At 43.4% G+C, this 18,389-nt stretch overlaps 1 protein-coding gene across 3 annotated transcripts in view; it reads right to left on the bottom strand.

Moving 5' to 3' along the window:
* Positions 1-688: 688 nt before the first annotated feature.
* Positions 689-18,389, bottom strand: part of ESRP1 (epithelial splicing regulatory protein 1) — a 46,980-nt gene continuing 29,279 nt past the window's right edge. The window contains exons 10-15 of one of the 3 annotated variants that reach the window (XM_063129889.1): positions 17,597-17,898; positions 16,317-16,535; positions 12,734-12,932; positions 4,956-5,124; positions 2,825-2,930; positions 689-1,170 (exon numbers count right to left, since the gene is read on the bottom strand). In XM_063129889.1, the coding sequence (XP_062985959.1) occupies positions 2,840-2,930; positions 4,956-5,124; positions 12,734-12,932; positions 16,317-16,535; positions 17,597-17,898 (980 nt within the window). In that variant the 3' untranslated portion in view covers positions 689-1,170; positions 2,825-2,839. The remainder of the gene's footprint in view (positions 1,171-2,824; positions 2,931-4,955; positions 5,125-12,733; positions 12,933-16,316; positions 16,536-17,596; positions 17,899-18,389) is intronic. The other 2 variants (XM_063129892.1, XM_063129891.1) reach the window with 2 other exon arrangements.

Genomic DNA, 18,389 nt, shown 5'->3' with positions numbered 1-18,389 from the left:
GGTGCCAAATGTTAAAATGAGGGTTTCTGGATTATAGTCCCCCCAAAATCTCCAATGTACCTTCAGTACCATTCACCTTAGTTACTTCCTCCATGGTCAAGAACAGGGGGAGGTAACCTTGCTACCCTTCACAACTTTTGGACTAGAAGTCCCATAATTCCTTATCATTGTCCATGCTGGCCAGGGCTGATGAAGTTGCCATCCAGATGTTTGGGGCTGCATCAGGTTGCCTACGCCTGGATCAAGACCATTGTGAGCCAATATTGTATCAACATGATTTTCCAAGACTAGAGTTTAATATGATACCAGTAATTATAAGTTTTGTATCATGGGCTTCATGGAAGAGCAAAATTGGAGGTTTTGTGCACCATAACAATCCCCCTATTAGAATATTCTGGGAAGTAACTTAAATATACAGCAGTTATATGTGCAATATACAAGTTTAGAACATTACTTTTTATACTTTATACATATATATTTAATGTATTTTACAAAGTGTTACAGTATCACCCCCTCCCTCTCCACAAAAAGGTATTGCATTTTGCATTCTTATCCATTTCTACACTGTCAGGTAAGCCTGGCTAGAATCCAAAGATACATTTTAAACAAATAAATATATACAAAACAAAGCATTTTTAATAAAAAGCCAGAAAGCATAAACCTGTGGTCTTAAGACCCTCTGTTATGTAAAAAAATCATTTTTGTGCAAATAAAAAAAGAAAGCGTTGTTTGTCATGGCATGCTGTTTCAACGGATTTCACCAGTGTCCTAATCTCAAGTAGGTCCTTTGTGTGACAGGATAATAATTTAACATTTTGAATAAAGGAGAAAAGAAACCCAACAATATTCCTTCCTTGTGAATTTGGCAACTGTGCTCTCTAGTAATGAATGTCCCCAAAGCTTTAATGGCAAGTTTGCATTGCAGGGAGGAGGGTGGGGTTGTGGGTTAACAGAGAAGCAACCCTGTGGTCAAGCGTGCATGTGCTTTTGTTACTTAAAGAAAATGCACAAAGCCCCCAGAACACAGGCAGATATCCAAGACAGTGGCCACTTGTGTGTGTGTGCTTGCGCGTGCAAGAGAGAGACGGTTTCAGCCACTGTAGTATCAGGGGCGTGATAAGAGGGTTCTCCATTTGGCTGGTTGAAGTTGTGCAGGAAGTCAGGTGGAACCTATAAGAAATATGGAAAGTATCTGAGCATTCTATAGACTGGCATGAATGTTCACTTTGCTCATATTGTTAAATGACTGGACGTATTTCCAATCTACCAGTTCATTGCCATCTTTGATTCATTTTTATGCAAGCGGTAGGAACTAGGACCATGAGCCAGCTCTTCCACACATACACACCCAGGGAAAGATGCAGGAAGGTAGAAAGATGGCAAGCAACGGGCAGCTAATGAGCTAGGAGAGGAGGACAGGGAGGGTATAGGATTGCCCAGCTTATTCTTTCTCTTCCCTAGACTCCTCTTTCTACTCACCGACAGTGCCCCAGTGTGCCTCCCTACAATGCAACCAGCAAGCCAATGACCTCTGCATAGGCGGTTTGTGTGGGGGCTGCAGTTCCTAAATGCACCCCATAGGAAGCTGCCTTGTATGACTTAGACCATGTGTCCATCTAGCCCAGTATTGTCAACACTGACTGGCAGCAGTTCTCCAGGGTTTCAGGCAGGATTCTTTCCTAGCCCTACCTGGAGATCGAACCTGGGACCTTCTGCATGCAAAGTAGGTGCTTTTACTACTGAGCCATGGCTATATAAACGACACAGTTAATAAACATGACGTAGGCAGATTTGGGGATGAACAGGGAAAAGGTTTTATTGTTATATTCTTTTAATTTTAGCTAGGTATTTTTAGATTTATTGTATTTATTCAATTTTTGTAAACTCTCTGACCTATTTTATCCCACATACAGCGCTTTGTTAGAAAGCACTATATAAATTTATCATCATCAACATCCTCATCATCGTGGGTTTCCACTGTTTGAACAGAATTCTAGACTAGGTAGGACTTTAGTCTGATCCAGCATGGCTCTTCTTGCATCCTCATGTGCATGGGAAGGTTGCACCATAGTCATTGTTGGAAGGCATCACAACATGCAGCTCCACCTAACCAAGTTGACACTGCAATGCTAAGTACATTGATTTGAAGTGCAGATGGCAGCCAAATCTATCATATGCCAGGATCCAGGAATAGCAGGGCATGGAAACTTCATGTTCAAAAGTTGAACAATGTCTCTGAACATCAAATTGAGGATTAAACCAGGGAAGGCTGTTGCCCTCTTTCACCACTGGCAGGCGTCCTACAGACATCTCACAGGCCACTAATGGAAAGGACGCCTGCCTTACACAGGTATGTGTGAAGGCCCTGCCCCATAGATCAGGCTCTGAATACAATAAGCCAAGTTTCCCCAACCTCAAACTCTCCAGATGTGTTGGACTACAACTCCCAGCTATGCTGGCTGGGGATTCTGGGAGTTGTAGTCCAATGCATCTGGAGAACGCCATGTCAATAAGCTAAGCATGCACACAGATGCAACCGTAACAACTCTGTGCCACTGTTTAGAAATAGCAGCATTGGGGCTACTTCAGCTGCTAATCCTAGCTTTAAAAGGTTTGGACAGGAACCTGGAGCAACACTGGGGTGGGGTGGGGTGGAAGAAAGGAGAAAGATCCTGGGGGGAAGCCCTTCGGTGACTGAAGGAACTGTAGGGGTGGAGGTGTGTGTGGGGGGGGGGGGGGAAGCTTCCATTCCCAGAGTAGCCATTTGCAAGGTTGGAGCATGTATACCTTATGCATTTTGGAGGAGCCCTTTGTTGATCCTTACCTTGGTTTAGAAAATCTAACTGCTCGGACCTTTAAAGACAAAGCCATTCTTTGGGCACTGACCTGGCCGACTCATCTGTGTGTACAGATCCATTCTCTGCTGCATACTATATAAAAGTACAATTAAACCCATGGTCAAAGAGGGAACAGTTGCTAACATAAAGTATCGTTCTCTACATTGTTATTCCACAGAAGTTTCGGAAGAGCTTCTAACTTTTGTCTAGCGATAGTGGACAAAGGAGCATCAAGGGTGAAGTGACTGGGTTTTAAATGCGTGATAAACATTTACAACATCATACCTATACCTGGAGCCCCCCAGCTGCTTTGGACTACAACTCCCATTATCCCTAACCATTGGCCATGCTGGCTGGGGCTGATGGGAGCTACAGTACAACATGCCCAGAGGGCACCAGGTTGGGGAAAGCTGATTTACAGTAAGCACGTCACGTTCCAGAGAGGCCTTCTACCAATCATAAAATAATCGCCACACAACGTTGATTACCATTTTGTGTGTGTGTGCTGCATCCTGTGAACTTGAACAACACATGTTTTTTTTAACCACGATGGCAGCAGAAAAGATGGATTAGACAGTAATGTTTTCAGATAGGGTTGTGTCACTTGCAAAATACTAACTCCTGTTGGGGCCACCTTTGAGTGAATGGCTTTTACAGCAGGGAGAAGGAAGCTTCATCCAGAAGGCCTAACAGGTCCCCATCATGCCAGCCAACTTCCCTATCTTATCTCTGATTGGAGACATGACAATTTCCCTGCTCCTGCTGCCTTAAGGCTGCTCAAGGCTTTTATTACAAGCCTGACTTGTAGTGAGGGAAGCATTTGGGGGAGGGGGTGGTTGCTTGGGAGGGGGAGATGAACCTACAAGTTCAATCGCAGCTTTTAAAGCTCAACTAAAAACTTTTCTTTTTCTTAAAGCTTTTAAAACTTGATGTTGTGCAGACTTCTGCTGTTACTTTCTACTGTTAGTTTTACCCTACCCTGTGCCTGCTTACCCTACCCTGTACCTGTTTGCATTCTCTTCCCCTCCTTATTGTTTTACTATGATTTTATTAGATTGTAAGCCTATGCGGCAGGGTCCTGCTATTTACTGTTTTACTCTGTACAGCACCATGTACATTGATGGTGCTATATAAATAAATAATAATAATAATAATAACCTCTCTTTTGAACTCAAATAAACATGACATTGGAGGGAGCACTTCACTTTGCGGCATTGCTAGCCTCCCAGTTCAGTTTTTTTATAATAAATTAAAGAAGAAATTATAATAAAATAAAAATCAGGAGGAACAGGGAGCCTGGTGGGTGTCAAGAGGTACTATGTTGGAGACCCCAGAAAAAGAGTTATCGTATTTTCTGGCGTATAAGACTACTTTTTAACCCAGGAAAATCTTCTCAAAAGTTGGGGGTCATCTTATACGCCCAGTATAAGATGACTTTTTAACCCAGGAAAATCTTCTCAAAAGTTGGGGGTCGTCTTATACGCCCAGTATAAGATGACTTTTTAACCCAGGAAAATCTTCTCAAAAGTTGGGGGTCGTCTTATACGCCCAGTTGTCTTATATGCCGGAAAATACGGTACTCTTTTTCCGTTTCACCATATTTGTAGAGCAAGTCGCAATGAGCAAGTTGCAATGATTCCTGAGAGGAAAACATGTGGGGCTTGCTTGCTTGCTGCCAGGGCCAGCTCGTCTACATGAAGAACTGGTCCCTGAAAAACATTGGCTTGGACCCCAACTTCGATTCATGAAAGAAACAGGTTCCACAAAATGGGGCTTTCCCGTCTCCCCACTTCCCTCTGCAACCCCCTGGAAACCTGCTCTTGGCGTTTGGGTGGACCTATGGTGGAGAGCAGCCCCCTCACATGAACAGGAAGCCAATTTGGGAACCAAGTCAACGTTTCTAATTGCGGGAGACGCCCTTTCCAATGGGTAAAACATGACCCGCCGATTCCACGCATAAAACGTACGAGGTACAAACCAAGCTCACTCCCACCCTGACACAAACACATTCTTTCCAAGGGATCTTGACGGGAGAAGCAACTGCTCATAACAGCAAGCATTTCCTACATGAATTCTTCCCACCCTCTTTTTTAAAAAAAATTGTTTCCTTTTGTTTACCTAGGGTAATATGCTGTGTAGTTCATGAAGAGCTGAGTGCCAGCTGGGTAGTACGCCGTGGAAGGCTGAAGTGTCCGTGGACTGAGGAGCACAGAAGGCTGGTAGAGGGCTGCTTCGGTCGGGATCACTGCTGCAGGAGCTGGAAACGAGTAGGAAGGCGGGGAAATGCCTAAAATAAAGAGAACAGGACAAGACCATACAGATGAAGAAACTCAACCTTTCCGTGCAATATTGTTAAAAGTAAAAACAGAGCTATTCAAAACCAATCTATACCCTTAGTCCAAAATGCCATTGTATAGAAGTGGATCTCTTAACACCAGCCATTCCTAGTCAAGGCAGAAGCCATATAGCAACTATGTCTTGCCCTCAAATCCCCAGGAAACGCTTCTCTGATTGACACACACAAGAGGTCATAAAGGACCGACTTCCTTTCTATCAAAAACCGCAAGATGCGGAACCACGTTGGACTCTTTGTCAGAAGTGTTCAGATCCATGTGAAGAACAAGAAGGAACTTTTTACCATACGTGGTGGTTATGTAAAAAAACAATCTTTTTGGACTCAGATCCATTTGTCAATGCAAAAGATATTAAAGACGAATCTACAAATGAAACCAGAAACATTTTTGTTGGGACTTATGGATGATCAACTTAAAGAAAAAGGTGGAACGTTGTTTCTATATATGACAACAGCTGCCAGACTACTCTACGCGCAATACTGGAAAAATACACAAGTACCATCAACGGAGGAATGGCTGCTTAAGGTTTTGGAGATGGCAGAGATGGACGAACTTATGGCACTAGTAAGAGAAAAATCAACAACCTTGTTTGCATTGGACTGGAAACCTCTGATACAGTATATACAAGAGCTGCAAAAGAATGATGTATTTGTTTGTGGTTTTTATATATAATCTGTGGTCTTAATACAAAACACTGGGCTGGCTAAAGTGAAGTAACTGATGGCCTATATGTCTGACATGAAGATTGCCTCAAACGAATATGGCCTTATATGTTTTGCAGGTGTGTTTTTATTAGATGTATTTATTTATTTATTTATTTATTACATTTCTATGTAATAGAAATGTATTATTACATTTCAGCCAATAGTCGAAGCGCTCTGGGCGGTTCACGAAAATTAAAATCAACCGCAGCTTTTAAAGCTCAGTTAAAACCTTTTCTTTTTCCTAAAACTTTTAAAACTTGATTTTGTTCTGACTTTATACTGTTAGTTTTACCCTACCCAGTGCCTGTTTACCCTACCCTGTGCCTGTTTACCCTACCCAGTGCCTGTTTACCCTACCCAGTGCCCGTTTGCTTTCTCTTCCCCTCCTTATTGTTTTATCATGGTTTTATTAGAATGTAAGCCTATGCGGCAGGGTCTTGCTATTTACTGTTTTACTCTGTACAGCACCATGTACTTTGATGGTGCTATATAAATAAATAAATAAATAATAATAATAATAATAAAACCATAGTAAGACAACCAACAGGTTAAAAGCACAAATACACAATACAATATAAAAAGCACAACCAGAATAAAAACCACGCAGCAAAATTGATATAAAATTAAAATAGAGAGTTAAAACAGTAAAATTTAAATTTAAGTTAAAATTAAGTGTTAAAATACTGAGAGAATAAAAAGGTATGGTATTGTATTGCTAGTTAAGTGTGTGGTGTTCTGTTCTGTTTTCTTTCCTCGCTTGTCTTTTTTCCTCGATTCTTTTGTAGAAAACAATAAAATTGTTAAAATGGAAAAACAAAAGAAGTGTTCAGTTCAAAATAAAGGACACTTACATTTTGTATTTTACTCTAAATATTAAGGCGTGGCTTTGTTTTATTTTACTCTCATATGCATCCAAGTTCATTAAGTGATCAGATTATCCCTTGTTAGTCTGCTGACAGAAAGTAACCATGCAGTTTGTCTGTGGGCCTTTCCAAAGTTATAACCATTGGGTGGTATCCAATGTTAGTCCTACTTAGAGGAAACCCTTTGAAATGAGAGGGGTTTAAGTTGGAATAACATTGGATGCAACTCTTTGCCCCAAGGTTTCTGATGGAGTAGGCAAGCTGGTGCACTCCAGTTGTTTTGGACTCCAACTCCCATAAGGCCCAACCAGCCTGGCCAATGGTCAGGCTGTCTAGAACTAAAGCTACCTAACAGCTCCCATGCACATGGTTTTCTCAGAACTTAATACTTTCCTGTAAGATGAGTTTACTGAGCCACAGAAGTGTGCATTTGTAACAGTGATCATGTTATGCCCAGTCAGGGCCGGTGCTACCATAGAGGCCAATCAGGCAGCCGCTTATTTTTATTTATTTATTTATTTATTTATTTATTTATTTATATAGCACCATCAATGTACATGGTGCTGTACAGAGTAAAACAGTAAATAGCAAGGCCCTGCCGCATAGGCTTACATTCTAATAAAATCATAGTAAAGCAATAAGGAGGGGAAGAGAATGCAAACAGGCACTGAGCGCCAGGCCCAGCTGAAGCGAAGCCAGGAGGCTGGGTAAGGCGGGCGGCTTCAGAACAGTGCGCCCAGAAGTCGCTCTCCCAGAGCGGCTGCCGGCCGGGCGCACTGTTCCAAAGCTGTCTGCCCGCCGGCCCCCCACCCCAGCATCCTGGCTTCGCTTCGGCTGGGTGGGCGAGATGGCATCCCGCACCCAGGTACGCTCGGGTGGGTGGGTGAAAGCAGCTCACCTGCCTAGGGTGCAAAATAGACTGGCACCGGCCCTGTGCCCAGTGCTGGTATGGTATATTGCATTTTGCAAGTACAATAGTTTGTACCTAGGGAAAAACCAAATACGTTTCTTCCCCCACCCCATATAGTGCATGCACAGCTATTGTGATTATATGGTTGTGCAAGTAGCACATGCACCTGTCTGGTACTTTTTTTGCGACGTTAGTGACAAGCATACATCACCACTACATCTCCACATCGTTTTGCAAACCTTTAAGGTTATGTTCTATGAACTACTTAAAAAAGTACTGCATGCAATTTCCTGCTTAGAAGGAGTGATGTAGAAAGTGCTGAGAGACCACGAAGAAATCATTAAAAAAAATATTAAAATATTATTGATATTTTAAATCATTTCTTCCTGGGCTCGCGGCACCTTCTACTGCATTCTTTCTAAGCAGGAAATTGCATGCAGTACTTTTAAAATAGTTCATTGAACATAAAAGACTCCCTCAGCCAAGCACAGCCATTTTGAGAAGCTGCATTTGTCATTTCCGGCCTTTGGCAGCTGCTTCTCACTTGCATAGGACTAAATATCTAGAAAGGTTGTTTTATTTTATTTTTAAAGGGGCTGCAGCAAGCCCCCACCCCAATCTATTACATGCAAGTTGGACATATTGGCTATTTTCAGTGAACAAAAAGACTTGTAGGGGTATTTCACCAAGGGTAAAATAGGGTTGGGGCATTCCACACTTAATTGTAGGGGCAAGCTTGGGTTTGCAAGCAAGTGTATACCCCATCAAGAGCTGTATGTATTCAAATGCAGCTCCCTAGTGAAAATATCTATATAACACAAATGTCTGAAAATTTTGGGGATCTAAGTAATTTAATGACTGCTCTCTCTTCCATCCTCTCCAATCAACATCTGAGGTTCTATTCTGGGTCCCCCTCCCAAAGGAACTTTAGTAGGTGAGTATAAGTAGTGGGGCCTTTTTAGTTGTGGCACAAATATTTGCCCCAACGAAGCCCACCTGGTATAGACTTGATGTTTTCGTTTGTGAAAACAGTACTCTTTAGAGAGGATTTTGTGGGAGCCAGTAGCTTCCATTTTGTTCGTCTTTTCTGATTGGAGGCCAATTCCTTTTTATCTGGCTGACTGTTTTAATATTGTTATTTTTGCTTCAGTGGGTTTTTAATTCCTTCAGCTTATTGTTGCTTTTTATTTTGTCTTTACTTGTCTTTTAAGATTTTATTGTAAGCTGCTTTGTGGTAGAAAGTAGGAAATATTGAATTATAAATACATGCATTAGCAAACACGTGTTTATCTTAACATTATTTTCTTTTAGGGGCACACCTGAAAATTAACATGGGTTAAGTAATGCTCAGGAGGGCCATTAGGCAGAGAAAAGACAATAATCTAGTGTGGCTACATTGACTATCCTTTAACCCAGGGGTGGGGGACCCATGGCTCTCTAGATATTGTTGGGTTCCAATTCCAATCAGCCACAGCTGGCATGCCAACAAGGATGATGGGAGATGTAGTCAATATTTGGAGGACTACAAGTTCCCTACTCCTGGTTTAACTAGATAACAGGATTTAAACGAAATACCTTCCTACTTATAAAGCAAGTGTAGGCAAATGTGCGCGTCCCACAGGGAGACTTTTGCAGCCCCCACTGCCTGAGAGCCATGGCCCCCACCATGAGCTGCCAGATTCCCAGCAGAATCGCAGTCCTCCCAGTCTGCCAAAGAGGAAATTACGTGCATGCTCACTGGGGCATCTGGTTTCGCAGCAGAGATGGCAGTTCTGCAGAAAAACAGAGAGCGTGAGGATCATGCACATTGTTTCTCTGCAGAACCGAGCTCCCTTCAGCCTGCTGAACAGCTGTTTTACCAAACTGTGTGGAGCACAATTCTGCTGGGAAACAGGGCACACAATCCCTGCACACCTTCGTTTCCCAGCAGAATGGCTGGGGAGGCAGCCACATGGCCACTTCTGTTTGTGGTGGTGGCTGCAGTGGGAGAGGGGTGTGGCACCTGGAGGGTCCAATACGGCCCTCCAGCCCTTCAAAGCTGCCCATCCCTGCATGCACACATACAAAGCCCACACTGACGTCCTCTCTGTCCACACACAAAGCTGGGAATCGAATGCTGCTTTAAGAACTTAAGAAGAGCCATGTTGGGTCAGGCCAAGGGTCCACCTAGTCCAGCACTCTGTTCACACAGTGGCCAACCAGCCATCAGCCAGGGATGAACAAGCAGGACATGCTGCAACAGCACCCTCCCACCCATGTTCCTCAGCAACTGGTGCACACAGGCTTACTGCCTCGAATACTGGAGATAGCACACAACTATCAGGGCTAGTAGCCATGGATAGCCTTCGCCTCCAGGAATTTATCCAACCCCCCATCCAAATTGGTGGCCATCACTACATCTTGTGGTAGTGAGTTCCATAATTTAACTATGCGCTGTGTGAAGAAGTGCTTCCTTTTATCTGTCCTGAACCTCCCAGTATTCAGCTTCATGGGATGACCCCAGGTTCTAGTATTTTGGAAGAGGGAGAAAAATGTCTCCCTATCCACATTCTCCATACCATGCATAATTTTGTACACCTCTATGCTTTGATGCCTGTCTAGCCAATTACCCATTACTCTGCTAAACCATTAATTTCTCTAGCCCCAGTACTTCTACTTTGATTGGTTCTAGGTGTCCTACATCCTCTGTCCCGTGGGAACCTGCAGCAAGAAATCCTACCTGCTAGCATCCAAGATAGGATCTTAGGGACTCAAAGCTTCCCATGTTCTGTTCCATGCTTGATGTCAAAAATTAAAAATGAAATAAATGTGTAGGAAGCAGCTCCCAGAGAAGTAGGTGTCAATATTGCATGGGGTGTTTTCTGCACCAACAGCATTCCATCGCCATGTGGTCAGCACCACCCAGGTGCAGCCTTCAATTCCCAGCTTTGTGTGCGGACAGAGAATGTCAGCGTGGGCTTTGTATGCGTGTCTTGCGTATCAAATGATATCACCGGAGACTCGAAGAACCACCCTCACCCTTTGCATAGTAAACATGACCTACTGTGCAGGTTACACAGAATGCCATGCATGTCTTTCTGAAACACTTTCTAATTGGGGCGTAGGCGTGGCTAAACTTGAAAGGATATAAGCAGCACTAACATTCGCTTTCTGAAAGCATCAGAACCCTGCTGGTTCCAGCCAAAGGCCCATTTAAGCCACCACTCTCCTTCCCACAGTAATCGGGCAGGTTTTCCCAGGAAGCCCCCAAGCAGAGCAAGAAAGGAACAGCACTCCTTGGCTTTTTGCCTCCCAGCAGTTCATATTCAGCAGCCTTCTGCTTCTGAATCCGGAGGAGTCATACAGCCATCATGGACTAGTAGTAGCTACTTATAGTCTTATATCCCCCCCCAACTGCTCGAATCTGCCTAATCTCCTTTTTAAAAGCCATTTGGGAAACAACTGACTTGTTAAGAATGGAGTGTGCAGCTCTGTCTATTTTTTTATTGGACTCAAAAGACAGAATGGGGGGCAGGATTTGAATCACAGTACTTGGGAAAGAGATACTGAATTCTTCCATCTACCATCACAATGCTGGAGAGAGAGAAAATCCACACCCTGCATCATAGTAAAAAAAAAAAAAGCCCCCCTGAAGGAATCCCTGCTGTTATCTCCTGTCAGAGATAACAGCAGGGATGCATCTTACCGAGTTGCTCTGCACAGCACTCCCCAGGACACCAGGTGTCATGTGAAGCCAGGGATGTGGCTCTCTTTCCAGTCCCATCCGAAGCCAGAGATCCACGCGATGCTAGGAGAAGTGCCCAGCACTGGCTGAGTTCTTTTCTCTGTGTTGGGAGAGGCATGGTGCTCTGTGCCTGTCCCAGCACCAAGAAAGGCTAAAATAGACAGGATATTATGCCAGTGGGCGTGGCCACACCCACTGACATCATCTGGCCCATGGAGGGCCTGGGGGGGAGCGGGAATCTGACCCCTTCCCCAAAAACGTTCTGCGCCCTTGCTATAAGGGTAACTTGTAAGCATCTCCTCCGAAGCAAGATACAACTGTGTGCCTACACGAACACTGCAAATGCCAGATGTATGTGTGAAGAACAGGTAAGTCCGTTATAGCACAGAACCCTTCTAACTGAATACTGGTCTCCTCCCAAGATCCTCTTATTCCAAGTTTAGTTGGGGCTATTTGTGCTCAACCAACCACAAACCTGAGGGGCTGACATGTTAGGAGTTTGTCAAGGGAGACGCCATGGTCCCATCAAGCTGCAAGACTCCCAGAAGGTAGACTGGGCAGAGGAGAGTGCTCGTGGCCTACATGTTATAGTCCTACTCCCAGCCCAAAAAGAGACAAGTTTTTCATCCCCAGCCATCTTTCTGACTTATTGTCTTCCCTGTGCTTTGTGACTACAAATAATGAAGTATGGCACATTTAACTCCTAATGTAAGATGTTAGGATCAAAGCTTGCCTAGAAAGTATAGCTTTTAAACCACGGATGGGGAACCGGTTTCCCTCCACTTGTGGTTGGAGTCTGTTGGGGACCATCCAGACTACACAGATGCCACCTAGTTTACATACACTAAAAGAACTCTATTCTCTAATTATTTCTTCAGTTAATTACAGGATGTCAAAATATTCATATTTACTTTTCAGCATACCTACACATTCATATTTGATCTTAGCTCCTGCTGACAATCATTTTAAAAGCTAACCATGCACCTGATAGCCAACTGTAATGTTCTTTGGGATCTAGGCCACCAAATTGTTCTTTAAAATCATCAACACTTGCCCAGTGCCATTAAGCCCACGGGGGAGGGGGGGAGTGTGTGTCAGCAGAAAAGCAAGAATAAGGAAGCCAATTCCTCTTCAAATCACAGTAGTCCACAGCCGAAAGGAGAACAATAAATAAATAAATAAAAATCAAAGTCTGCTACCGATTTCAGGTGGGAAAGATTTGCATTCCAGATCCCATATGCTGAACCTTTCCAAGAGAGGGAACACAAGAGTCAAGGAAAGAAGCTCCAACACCTACCAGCGTACAGCATAGGAGAGCGCCAAGACCCAAGCAAAACTTACATGGTAACTTACATGGTGGTGGGGATAAGCCATTTCGATTTAAAGTGCCCCCCATTAATACAAAGTTCATCTCCTCAGCAGAACACTGAAAGACTTCAATGTATCTGTCCTTCATCGTTTTCTTATGGCACTTCTGAGCAGCCATAAATGCTCGGTCTGAAGACTTCATTTGGATAAAAGCATCTCCAGAAGGGCGACCCTAAAAACAAAAGGAGGAGAGATGCTGTAGCATCATGACATATGCATTGGCCCAAGGTTTTTTTCTAAAAGAAGTTCAGTAACTATTGCAGTCACACGTTTACATTTGGAATGAAGGCATCACCCCTGGTTTAAGTAACCATGGTCTGCACCCTACTGTTTTGCAGAATCATGGGTAATGCTTCGTGGAAGAGGAGAAGATGCTGACCCCAACGCTCCTGGATGCCGGGCAGTGGTAAATATTTGAAATGCAGGCACTCATCTTTGTAATCCCCATAGTCACGTCCCCAAGGAGAGTGCAAAAAACCAGGCAGCTCCCTTGGTTCATTTCAACAAACCAGCTCTAGCAGTTTTTCATCTCCACCTTTTGTAAAGCTAATGTGTCTTTATTAGCCATTCAAGACCAAGTGACCTCAAGGCGCTTTGCATTACAATAGGGAACAATATTTTGTAGGGGATAATGCTACTGTGGCATAACAGCTTCACACTGGCAGATTAATGTCTTTGGGGCAGAAGTGGAGTGGACCACAGCAACACCACAATGGGATGAACACTAGCATTCAGCTTCACCTATTACCAAGTGCTACCGAAACACTTATGAGTCATATCTGCCCTGCACAATCAAAGCCAAGGCACATGAAGCAGAACAAACTATAGAGAGTTCAACAAATGCAATTCCCCCACAGTGGATGAGTGAGTTTTCTTAATAGCAACATTACCTTCAGAAAGATTGACACAAGGAATGACAACAGGAGAGTGGGAATCTAAGCCAATGCCTGGAGAATACATGAGCACTACCCAGTTTTGCTCATCAATCCTTAAAGACGCAGCTTAGAATCATGGGACTTGAACACTGATCAATACGAGCGTTACAAGCATAAAGCTTTCGATTAATAATTCAAGGTTAAATCCTGGAAAAATATGCCTTGCCTGGACTTCAGAGGCTCAGAAACTAGGAGAATTTCATATTATATATAAAAGGACCCTAACATTAAAATAAATGGTTTTTTTTAATACACAACAACTTGTGGACAAAAATACTGTAAAGTTGCTATAGAGGAGGCAAAAGTGAGAAGTAATACTTCTGAGGACAATCATGATCAAAAAGCAAGCTTAAAAGCCTACTTGAATGTTTTCAGTGCTCACCATGGAACTTCTCAGTATACTTTTATCCTATCTAAATGTGAAACACTCTTATGAGGTGTCTGCATTAGTCCTTCCCTGCTTCAAAATAGCAACCTCTTCAAAAATGCCCCACACATTATAATTAGGCTTTTCAAATGCCCTGCTGGCACCAATGGAAGCTCTTTTAAATATTCACTTGCAGCTTGGAAAGGAAGAGGGGGAAATCCTTTATCTCTGATCAAGGCTCCCCATCCCTGGTTTACACGATGGAGCCCTGCTCACAGCCACCCAGTGAATTTCAAACAGGGATCTGAACTCAGTTCTTCAATGTCATGGCAGCACTCCAGCTTACAGAGTGAAAAACAATATGTCCAATTTTTAAATATGAGTTTCAAATGACAACATGACGACTTCCTAACCTGAGGTTCCTAAAACACATGTGCAATGTCAATACGTTTGAGTGCTACAAGCTAGCACACCCCTTGGTAGCGAGGGAGAAAAATCAAATCCATCTGTAATTGAAAGCTTGATTTGAATCTTTTTTTAAAAAAGCAGGAGAGCATTTGTATCAAGAAAGAGCCATACACATTCCTTTGTGCGTCCTTAGATTTAGACATTAATTGCAGCAAGGGAAAAATATAACTCTGGCAACAGTGCCAGGAAGGTCTTTAAACGAAGATGAGAATTTTCTAGTTTTCTGATGCTCTCCGTTGTTGCAGTGCTGGCAACAGGCATGCAAACAGCCCAGCAGTACAGCGTTAAGTTTTGAGAGCTTAATTCCAAGACCCAAATCAGTCGCTTTGTTCTCGCCGAGGCCACATTTTAGACTTCTTGGGTTTTTGAGACCTGATTCATTTCTGCTTGAAGGTCGAGTGCATTTAAAGAATCATCTCCACAGAAACAGCAGCAAAGGCACAACTGTTTGTTCCGGACAGCAAGAGATTCACATCAAGGCACTTAAAAGCTTCCTACTAAGCTCCCGAGTTTCACTGAACAGCCACTATGTTTCAACAGAAGAAAAAAAAAAGGAGTAACCCTTTTGATTTGTTGTTAGCCAGCAATATCCAGTTGGGCAACCATCTGGCACCATTTTTAGAATCTACATACCTGCAATTGTAAGCCTATGCGGCAGGATCTTGCTATTTACTGTTTTACTCTGTACAGCACCATGTACACTGATGGTGCTATATAAATAAATAATAATAATAATAATAATAAAATGATTTTCTAGAGCACAGACTAAAATAATTCCCAATGTCATAAAAATAAATTGCAGAACATCTTTCTCAAGCCATGTTTGCAGTCAGAGTGTCACCCAAACCATCTCTGCATTGCCAAGGAGTGGCTGGAAAATGTCACAGATGAGGGCCAATCTCAAGGTTTGTCATGGGCAGGCAACTGCTGAGGGCTCTCTCCCCATCAGGGGGGCTACTGATAAGAGCCCCTTCAACCTGCTCCTCTTCTTCAACATTGCAACCTCACCCACTTCTTGTCTTGGCCCAGAGGAGTGTCATCAAACATGCAAATAAATCATGGTGGAGGAGCCACCTCTGCCTGCTTGTTCACTGGCTCTATGGATAGCAAGTAGGCAGGTTGTAGAAATAAGGAGGAAGGAGAGAAGCAGCAGCAGTAGGCTGTGATAATGGTAGCGTGAGAGTAGACACTGAGTGAAAGAGGTGCACTGAGGTTGTCCTGCCCAAGGATCTCCCAAAACCTGGAGGTGACACTGTCCCTTAGAGCTGTTAGGCAACGGAGAATACTCTTTCTATGTTCAAGTGACTTCTCCTTGTTCTTTCCACTCCTCGTACTCTTAGTGTGCTTCCTGACAGAGGGCTCCTAGTGCTAACAATCAGAAGGCGTTGGGTAGCAATTCCAACCTTTTTCCTTAATGGATTTTCTGCAGGAAGGAGAAAGATGGAAGAAGTGGTGGGAAAACATGGGAGGGCCACAATAGGTTGTCTGGACCTCCCCGTAACATTTCATGAAGGAGGCAGGAGTTGGTGGTAACATGAAAGCCTAGTCTGGAAGCACCCTCAAAGAGGATGAGTGAACAAGCAAGGCCTGGAGGCTCTTGGGTAATGAATGGGCCCTTGTGCTAGGATGTGGGCCTTGGAGGATGCCCATCAATGCCAAAACCTGATGCCAGTCCTGTGTGAAAGACTTAAGTAACCCTCTAAAGCAAGTATTTTATACATAGAACTTACAGGAAAGAGCTTCTGTACACAAATAAGCAAGAACTCTTACTCTCTCCTACACTTACCTGGTGATTTAATACCATGTGAACCCCATGAGTCCTGATATCGGCAGAAAACTCTCCCAGGAATCCCAAAATGTCATCTATAGTGGCAGCATAGGGAAGGCCACGCAGTCGTATGCAGTCCCGGACGTTGGTGGGAGGGACAAATTGCTGAGGTAGCACAGGAAGGATAGGTGGATTTGGGAGAGGAATGAGAGGAGCAGATGAATACCTGTTCAGTACCTGCAAACAAACAAAACGAAACACAATGACAGCAGAGTGGGTTGTCGTACAAGTTGGGAGTGCAGCTTGCACATGAAAACCATTAAGGTCCCCACTTAGCTATAAACCAACTAAACCCATCCAGGTCAGACTGTTTTTATGGGTGAAATCGTTAAGGACACGAGTTGTAGGATCTTATTCTGTCTAAACATGCATTTGAAAACAACTAGGGAACACAGGAAGTGGCCTTTTATCAAGTCAGACCACTGGTCCATCTGTGGGATGTTCTGCCTCAAGTGCCAAAGTAACCAGGGCTGGCATTTGGTATGATATATATGACTTGGAGAGTAGTTGGAGGGGAGCCTGCATGCATCATCTGTTGCTCCACCTTAGGCAAAAAATGCCTTGGGTCGGTCCTGAATCTGACACTCATCCACCCCTTTCATTTGCCCCACACAACTTTAGTCTTGCTATCCATTCCTCTTATTCTTAGAACAGAAGAAAAGCTATGACGGAACAGCATTCTATTCCCACAGAAGCCAACCAAATACCTACAGGAAACCCACAAGCAGGACACAAGTAAAGTAGCATCCTCACACCCTCACCCCCACCCTTGTGTTCCCCAGCAACTGGTAATACAAAGGGATGATGACTAGTAGCTATTGACAGCACTATCCTCATAAATTTGTTGAATCCCTCTATAAAGCTGTACAAGTTGGTGGTCAACACTAAATTTTCTGATACCAAATTCCATAGTTTTACTATGCAGTGTGTGAAGTACTTCCTTTTATCTGTCCTGTATTTGCATCTCCCACGATGGGCTCATTCAGAAGACACCTTAAACCATGACTTGAACCATGGTGGTTTAACCAGAAAGCAAGGCTGTGTTCAGAAGACACCTTAAACCATGGCTTTAACCACAGTGAATAAGACTTTTTGCTTTATTCACAATGTTTAAAGCCATGGTTTAAGGTATCTTCTGAACACAGCCTTGCTTTCTGGCTTAACCACTGTAGTTAAAGCCATGGTTTAAGGTGTCTTCTGAACAGGACCTATGACACTAGTAAGCAATGGCCACTTACCTGCTGGACCTCAGCTGCTGTACTCCTGAAGAGTTCTATGTACCTTTTACCCAACAAGTCCTTGTGCTTTTTCAACGCATTCTGTGCATATTCTTCACAGGCAAACAACACAAAGGCATCCCCTGTGGGCCTGTTGTCAGGATACGTCACAAACAGGATTCCTTCTTTTCCCCCTGTCACAGGGCAATGCTGGCCAAAAAATGCTAATACTTCTTCTGTCGTTACATTGAATGGGAGACCCCGCATCCGGACAATCACTTGGTTCTCTTTAGACAGGAACTGAGCTACTTCATTGGATGTGCCTTGAAGAACCAGAAAAATTATTAGCTGAGATATCTATTCAAGTCCCAGGATTAAGAAGAAAGGGTGCGTTCAGACAGAGGCTCCTGGCATTGCCAATCAAATGACATTCAGCAGCTATTACATCTTTTCCTCCTTAACCAGAGATATGAAGGCAGAAAAACAGGAAAAAAATGTGTGCCTGGAGAATGGGAAATAGAAAAATAAAAATCTTTTTTTCTCTTCAGGGATTTTTGGAAAATTGAACACTATGGTTCCCCTTAACCCCCATGGATATATGCATGTGCGTGTGTAGTGGAAAGAAGAAGAAGAAGAGATGGTGGAAGAAAGAAATGATGGGGACACATAGGACTACAAATGGAATGTTATGTTGTCTCAACGTCCTATAAAATTCCATGAATTGCACCATAAAAGCCTTTTCCGGAAGCACCCTAAGGCAGCATCTCTCTCTCTCTCTCTCTCTCTCTCTCTCTCCTTTATTCATTTAAGACCC

This window comes from Elgaria multicarinata, chromosome 7, assembly GCF_023053635.1.
Source record: "Elgaria multicarinata webbii isolate HBS135686 ecotype San Diego chromosome 7, rElgMul1.1.pri, whole genome shotgun sequence".
In the NCBI taxonomy this organism is placed as follows: Eukaryota; Metazoa; Chordata; class Lepidosauria; order Squamata; family Anguidae; genus Elgaria; species Elgaria multicarinata.
The sequence above is the reverse complement of the archived record's forward strand: the minus strand, read 5'-3'. Positions and strand labels throughout refer to the sequence as shown.